This window comes from Dermacentor silvarum, chromosome 8 (genome assembly GCF_013339745.2).
Source record: "Dermacentor silvarum isolate Dsil-2018 chromosome 8, BIME_Dsil_1.4, whole genome shotgun sequence".
Taxonomy (NCBI): Eukaryota; Metazoa; Arthropoda; class Arachnida; order Ixodida; family Ixodidae; genus Dermacentor; species Dermacentor silvarum.
In genome coordinates this window covers 19148394-19156352 of record NC_051161.1, presented here as the reverse complement: position 1 = coordinate 19156352, position 7959 = coordinate 19148394, and the positions used below count along the sequence as shown (strand labels likewise).

General features: G+C 45.1%; 1 protein-coding gene across 2 annotated transcripts; it reads right to left on the bottom strand.

The window, feature by feature from the left end:
- Positions 1 to 1979: 1979 nt before the first annotated feature.
- On the bottom strand, positions 1980 to 5984 carry LOC119460746 (uncharacterized). Of its 2 annotated transcripts, XM_049672049.1 has the most exons (5): positions 5923 to 5984; positions 3976 to 4194; positions 3204 to 3891; positions 2534 to 2600; positions 1980 to 2109 (listed from the first exon to the last, which is right to left on the bottom strand). In XM_049672049.1, the coding sequence occupies exons 1-4, from the start codon at positions 5957 to 5959 to the stop codon at positions 2573 to 2575; spliced, it is 972 nt and encodes a 323-aa protein (XP_049528006.1). In that variant the 5' UTR covers positions 5960 to 5984; the 3' UTR covers positions 1980 to 2109; positions 2534 to 2572. The 2 variants fall into 2 exon arrangements, with proteins under 2 accessions (XP_049528006.1, XP_049528005.1); XM_049672048.1 differs by having other exon boundaries at positions 3204 to 4194.
- Positions 5985 to 7959: the final 1975 nt, after the last annotated feature.

Below are 7959 nucleotides of genomic sequence, written 5' to 3'. Positions count from 1 at the left end.
CCTACCGAACATTCACTTTCTGGTTCATTTCTCTCGGAACTCATCACCAGTAAGTAGAATCCTTCGTTTTACGACAAAGAAAAAATATTCTACAACAAAAACAGAGCTAAGTCACACCCTGTCACAACAAAAAGAAAGAAAAATTCCCAGCAAGTGCACTTAGGAGCGGCATCAGACACGACAGAAGAAAACTGTGCAATAAAGGAAATTGGCAAATTAATGAAGAGGACAAAAGTCTTCCCATCTCAGAAAGCGCGAGGAACCGTGTAATTCGTTGAGGACGACGACACACTTCTGCAGTTCCCGTTGGCCGGAAGGAAATAGTGTCGCCAGCGTGGAAGCGAGGAACCTTGATAGGCAAGAAGAAGAAGCGCGTTCATCTTGTGAGGAGGCCGAAAATAAAAAAAAATAACGAAGAAATGAAAGAATAAAAAAGTAAAAGGGGCGGAGGGGGGGGGGGGGGGCGTTTAGTGCCGTCTACATGATAGCTAAAGATAAAGACCAAGAAAACTAAGATGTTTTAAGCTGTTTTCGGCGAAGAAGGGTTGCTACGCAGACTCACTAACGAAGCGCTCTTGCCATAGAAGACGATAAATGGGCCTTCTTTGCGCATCACAGACGTGGAGACACAAAGTACGAGCAGGTCTTTAATACTTGCTGAAGTAGTAAGGGTAACTGTTGCTAATGACTCGTATAATTGACCCTGTTGATTAAACGCATTTTATTTCTCGGCTAGGTTACGAAAGCGCTTCTGGCGTTTCTGAGGTCTATGTACAGGCCTTGACAAAACTTTGTGAGTAGGTTTATTGAGTATACGTGTGTTTGTGGGTCTATGTACTTTTTGTGTGTTTATATGCTTACCGTGTACACCGTAATTATCACCCAGCACGTGGAGTAGCCTGCTAGCCGATCAGTCTGGATAACTTCTCCAGCTTGTCATTATACAGCGCGCATCTTATCCGTGTTCCCACATAGAGTCGAAGCAATACGTTACCCAATTTTTTTTTTCTAGGACAAGGCAAACTGTCAGAAAGTACAGTTGTGTGAATATGGAGGTCAAGATCTCGCATGCCACCGTAAAAAAATTGCGTATAATCTCCTTAGGGAGTTACCCGAATGACGTGTAAGCATATCGTATTACGTAGAATATCCTCTGGTAGTTATCTGAATGATGCGTAAGCATTTCGTAGAAACGACGTAGTGTTGAGTGCTCACGCTCAACACTGCTGGTAATCCTAGCACTGCTAAGCAGCCGCGGTCGTCTTGGCGCCATTACGGCAAATGCGACAGCGCTGCGGCGACACTAACTGCTGCGGAAGGCAGCGGGACGTGAACTGATGAGGCAAGCAACCTATTGCAGGTGGCGGCGCCAGGGGCGCTGATGACGTTCCGATCCGAAGCCACGGCTGCTCCACAGTTCTGGCTTACTAAAGGAGGTGCGCCTAGTGCGTGCCTGACGGCACACGTCACGTGGTCACAGAGACGCGCTCGTGCCACTCCTCGCTCGTTCGTCCTTGTCTTTTTCCACAGCTGGCTCCCGTGCCGCTGATCATGCCAGCATTCCCATACTGCTCCTCGTCGTGCTCGTGCCACTGCTCGCCGGTCGTCGTCGTCGTCTTCTTCCACAGCTGGTGAAAACAGTGCTGCTGGCTCCGCGAAGAACGCACGCACGGACAGTTTTCTCGTTGTGTAACCATATAAATGATTACGTATTTTAAAAGGAGGCTGATCAGACATCGGCTGGAGGCCTAGGACGAATGTTCCCACTATTGCACGGTTACCGGAAGTAATTATATAACTGAATTGTCACCATATCTATACATATATATATATATATATATATATATAAATGCTCTCATTTCTGTGTATTGGGCATCATTTCCAACGTAGGCGATACACTCCGTAAGATACCAGCATAGCGGGGTCATCGCTATACTTGCGACTATTCCAGGCATCAAAACAAGGCAACAACGCATCAATAGGAATTTGGAACATCATATTTATTGTTGAGTCATTCCGAAGTAGGACGGAGAACTTGTGAACTGTACATTTATTGAGCTGACAGTCTATCTTGTTCTTTGAAATAATTAGGGAACCACTGCATGTAACCTGAAAGAGATAGAAATACGCGTTGAATTAGCTTTCCCTTTTTTTTTTTTTTTTTTGAGAACGATCGCGTTAGCTCAGGCTTAAAAACAATAATTCGCTTTCTGTAGGTTGCTATCCCTCACATACTGCACCGCTAAAAGACTAAAATATTTAGAAATACCGCCAATTAAAACGGCAAAATACAGCTTTTGAAGGCAAACGGAGGGCTAGAATTGCTTCGTACATAAGCTTTGTTTTTCTTTAAGTAATGAGCATTTCCGTTTACGCAATGTGGAATATGATCTAAATGTAGCTTATACAGATTTAGTTTAAGAAACACAGGTACTACACATATAAGTTATGTCGTCCACCTGAATATGGTGGTTCCGGACAATATTTTAATGTTAATGTTATGGAATATTGTTATTATATGAAGAATACTCACTCCGGTATTTGTAAGATGCCTAGTATTGTTGATTATTCATTACTGGCTAGAGGAAGCAGAGGGTGAGCTAAAAGGGAAAGACCAGAAAAGTTCATTTAGCCTCGGAGACAAAAACTCTCTAACAGAAATCTTCTCTGCGAGTGGTCATGTGGCAAATGCATTAGTAGATCGTTTTTATTTATATAATCCAATGTTAATATACATGTCGACACACATCGTAGCTGGACCTGGTAAGATTGCGGTGTTTCGGTAAAGTTTGAGGCAAGGTTAATAATGGCTAAAAAGAAATTTATTCCGCTAAATAAACATTAACGCCTTGCACTCACGTGTGATTGCAAGGCGTTAATGTTTCTTAAGCCGAATAAAATGATTTTTACTCCTTGTCAACCATCCCTGAAGCTTTAGAAAATTCATCATGCCGCAGTACTTGCATATAGCCTACGAGATGATAGTTAGTGGTCAAAGCAAAGAGGTACCAAAGTACGTTACTCTGCTCAGAATTAGACACCAACACGTTGGTATTATAAGAGAGTAAACAAAATGTGCTTAAACAAGATAAAATTTGCTGATTGACCACCCATTTTATTTTTATCTTTCTCTCTCATGGTGTAAGTTTGAAAATGTTTAAGACGACGAACAGAAAGTTAAATACTCGGAAAAATGAGCTTACCTGGAGCTTCTAGAGCCAGTATTTCCACTTGCTCCCGCAGCTCGGGAAGATCCAGCACTACCACGGTTGCTTCCAAAACGGCTAGGGCGGAACCCAAATCCGTAGCCCGGCTGGACACCAAAGTAACCGTTGCTAGGGAAGGCGTAAAAACCAGAGGGGCCGCCGAAACCGCCGAAGTTGCCATAACCGGTGTCGTAGCCAGAGCCATAGCTGCCAAAAGGAGCATAACCAGCACCATAATAACCTCCGTTGCCGAAGTCGAAGCCGTTGCCGAAACCGTTGCCGAAGCCGCTGCCGAAGCCGCTACCGTAGAAGCCATCGAATCCGCTGTTTCCGTAATACCCAGGGCCATAAGCGGGTCCACTAATGAAACCGTGGCCTCCAGGGTACCACGAACCGAACGAGCCTCCACTCGGAACTACGCCAAAAGATCCTGCAAAGCCAGGCTGTCCTGCGGGCCCAGCGTTAGATCCAAAAGATCCGGAACTACCAGAGGAAGAAGAGACAGAACTTCCGGGAAATGCGCTTGGAAATGTAGGAAAACTGCCAGAAGATCCTCCTCCGAATCCTCCTGATGTGCCTACTGAGGGAAAACCTGAGCTGAAACCGGAGCCAGATCCGACTGGGCCTGCTCCACTTCCGAAGCCAGATCCCACGGAGGCTGCTCCATTTCCAAAGCCTGCTCCACCTCCAAAGCCAGATCCGACGGAGCCTACTCCGCTTCCAAAGCCAGATCCCACGGATCCTGCTCCATTTCCAAAGCCTGCTCCACCTCCAAAGCCAGATCCGAAGGAGCCTACTCCACTTCCAAGGCCTACTCCGGGGAATGATCCGGGGAGCGATCCAGAGAATGATCCGGAGACACTGGAAGGTCCTGCCGGGCGGCGTAGGCCGCTTCCGGAGACTCCAGTGCCGGGTACTCCAACTCCAAAGCCTCCAACGCGGACGTCCACCTTCGAAGAGGGACGGGGTCCAGCGTACGCCAGGGAGGCTGAAATCCAGGAAGAAAAGAGCAATAGGCAAATATTAGCTTCCTCAATACCGAAGTCTGGATCAGCCTTCGATCCATGCTACTCCAGGTAGTCAGCTCAAAGCTCGTCTCCTCCACAAATACCGCTGTGTTGTCACTTATTCTAATTTTCTATCGTTGTTTACCTTAGGTCGCGCACTTATTCTTTATTTGTATTGAATTTAAGTTACCTGGACACACGCAAGGACACAATACACCGAGAACCAAGAGGTTTTCACGCTATAACAAAGATGACAAGCACAAGAGCTTTTATCCCTTCTGTGGCCGTGGTTTCTCGTGCACTAAAAATCGTTTGGTCACAGGACACCAATTAGCATGATCTCTCACATTGGAAACTCTTACAGCAAGATTCTTAGGGTCATACAATAGGTCTCACGGAGCTGGTATGATAGGAACGCTGAGGAATAAATTCACATTTAACCGTATACTACCTTCCCTATTGTACTATTTCATAACTCCTTAGCGACGGCGTCTATAAAAATAGATACGTGGCTCCCTTTTTTTTTTTTTTTTTTTTCTTCAGTAAATTTGAAGAAAATACGGCTGTTACGTATACCGGACAACTGCCACTTTTGTCATTACGCTGGGTGGCTAGGCGGACGTTAGCAGCAGCAACTTAAAGTTTGCCATTTTGCATTACTATCTATTACCTTTAGACCGCATGGTGCAATTTTTCAAGATTACCCATTTTGGCAATTTCAGTCGCATTGTTGTGAGTAGAGCATTAAAGTTATGTCTGCCGAACCTAATTTATGACAGTAGCACTTCTTTCGAGATATTCGTCGTTAAAATATGTCATGAAAAACACTGGCGTTTCAGTTACCTTTTCCAAAAGCGGGTGGTTCGGGTCGATCTTTGTGCGCAATAAATTAATTCCACATTTAGTTTATTCTCGCAATTAATGCTGCTTAATTATTGTGCGCGGGACGTTTGCAACGTCCGTATCATGGACGTAGACATGGACGTAGACATAGACGAATCAACAACTTCTATCTTGGACAACAAGAACTCCAGATTTGCGCAGCCTGTCAAAAATTGCGAATACGCCAATGCTGCCCATATAATACTACAAACGTTTCTAAATACCAGCCGTGGTTTCTCGCAGGGGCTACAGAGGATTATCCTTGTGGAAAATTTAGATTTATACCCGAGCGAGTTCATCTATGCTGTTCTGTTCACTGCGATAAACTTCATCACTCGCACAGCATCTTAAAAAAAACCTTTCGTACAATCAAACCACAACTCCGTGCAGAAGAGCGTGCTGACTGTGTTTAGGTGCAATAAGAGTGGTCGAAATTGAAATATCCTTCCATTTAAACAAAATAGCATTGAGTCCTGCAAACGTTTGTTGCCTTTGCATATGCCAGAAAACTCATCGCATCCCCTCAGTTACGACACATCCCGTACTACACAAACAACCGCAACATTATAGAAGGTAAAACAAACTTAAAATAGGCACTGCATGTGGTGGTCAATGCTGGTGCAGCCGAACCTACCACTCATAGAACAGGGTGCATGATTAGAGAGGGGAAACTCCTTGATGTGAGCCTTTAAATTTGCTTCAGCGGTAACTGCTCCGAAAAATTTCATCCCGTGAGCATCGGGCGTAGAGAATCTTAAGCTCTTAAGCTGCTGCTGTGCACGTGAAAAGACAAACTGCAGTGAAATCATAAAGTCCCAGAACCTTACCGGCGGATAGGAGAGCAATTGCAACGAAGGCCTTCATGGCTGCTGTGTTGTGCTGACCTGCACAAGTGTGAATTCTGGACTGCTGGCTTCGGTTTTTATATGGTTTTCTGGACTCGTGTTCCGAAAACGGTAGGCTCGTGACGGTGTTACTTTTATTCTTCGTTATTGGATTCAATTTTTTTATGTAATTTTGATTTAGTTCTCTCAATTTCATGAAAGTTAAACAATATTCATTCTTTGCGCTGGAATGGGCCCTCCATTTCGTGACGTCTCAGAGAAGGCCCTGTTGTAATAGAAGAGCGCGACCTACATTCCTTTGGTAACCGTAAACGCTATCGGCTAGATTTCGACGTAATGCGTATGATGACGTTGGAAATACAATGCGCACCCAGTGCGTGCTTTGGCAACACAATACGCAATTTTGTTACTCTTGGTTATTGATGTCCCGTCAGCAACGCTGAAACAAGCGCACATTGTCCGTTAACAGCGGGTAGCAACAGCATTCGTCTGACATTGAATTCGACAGTTTGGCAACTTCTTTTTTTCTTTATACCGTTCCCTGACGTGTAGTAAATCTTACCTTCAAGTTCAGTAAATGATTGGTTCAGTGTTCACTACAATTTAAACGTGCAGTCGCCTTCAATATTTGCTGGAACATATTGCCCGTGGTCGAAGAGGCTCTAAGTCTTCACGGCGGCACCCGCACACAAAACATGGGAAAACTGAACACCGTTCCAATTACTGGTATTTATTAAACCAAGTTTTCGCATGTCGGCACCGCCGTGATGTCTTGGAGCCCTTTCGAACACGGGCACTATGTTGCAGCTCATAACGAACGAGAAACATGGTTGATGCTGCACAATTCATTTGCTAAGTTGGCGCTGTGTACTGAAGACTTGTGCAGTGCACTAAATGACGTTTTTGCTTCCTGGTAGCGCTAGCACAATAGCATCTTCTAACCCGGTAGTGTATGAGGATGATTTTTTTTATCTCCCTTGTCTATCAATCGATTATTTTAATATATTCAGCTCTGCAGGTCCTGGCAACGTTCTGCAAAGTAGCAAGTCTACTTCTTCGTAATACTTGTGATACATTTTCTTATCAATCGTATATGTACGATAAGTTGGCGTTATGGATGACACCGGAGCTACTCTTTCTCGCTTAGGCAAACAGTACACAGCAAAGATTGGCTCGCTTAAACAAGCAAGCAAGCAAACAAGCAAACAAGCAAACAAACAAGATGGACTACTACAATAAATACAAATAAATGGTGGAACGTGCTAAGGCCTAGTTCATAGAAAGTTCAAGTTAGTACATTGTACGACAAGTAGTAGCACATGCCAATAGGACAATTGAACTTATTATGAAGTAATAGCACATTCGCACGCAGTTAACATGCAATCGTTGCAGACATATATTTTGCGGGACAACTGGGTGGTGAGAAAGATATTGCACTGCAGAAATCAGGAATCACTCGTCCCCCCCCCCCCCCCTCTCAAATACATGCAAATACCTCTAACCATGCAGATTTCATGACCATATGGATACATGCATATTGCGTGTTTCTTGTGGACGATGCGCGTGGGCGCGCCGACGAAGAAGACGCACTGATTCTGGCTCTCGAGGTGTCGGCTGAACTGGCCAGCGCTGCAGTTATCCTTTGTAAATATATCTTGTAAATAGTCTCCAGTTCTTAATCCTTCGTTCGCGTAACATTTTGGTGGAGAGTGCCGTTCCTCGTCCTCGCCACGGACCTCCGCAGCGGCCGCACCGTCCTGCTTTCTGCCATGGCTCCCGGTGACACCTCGATCGTCTGCTTCTATTCCTGCGACCCCGACAACCACGTACTAATCCCCGGTTACTAATCCCCGCGATCCTGGCGCGTTGACGTTGAGGACTGGCTCAGCCTGCATGAGCGTGTTAGCCGAAACAACCACTGGGACCCTACCATTATGCTAGCGAATGTCCTATTCTACTTGGGCGGAACTCCTCGTGTCTGGTTCCGGACACACAAGGACGAGATATCTAGCTGGGATT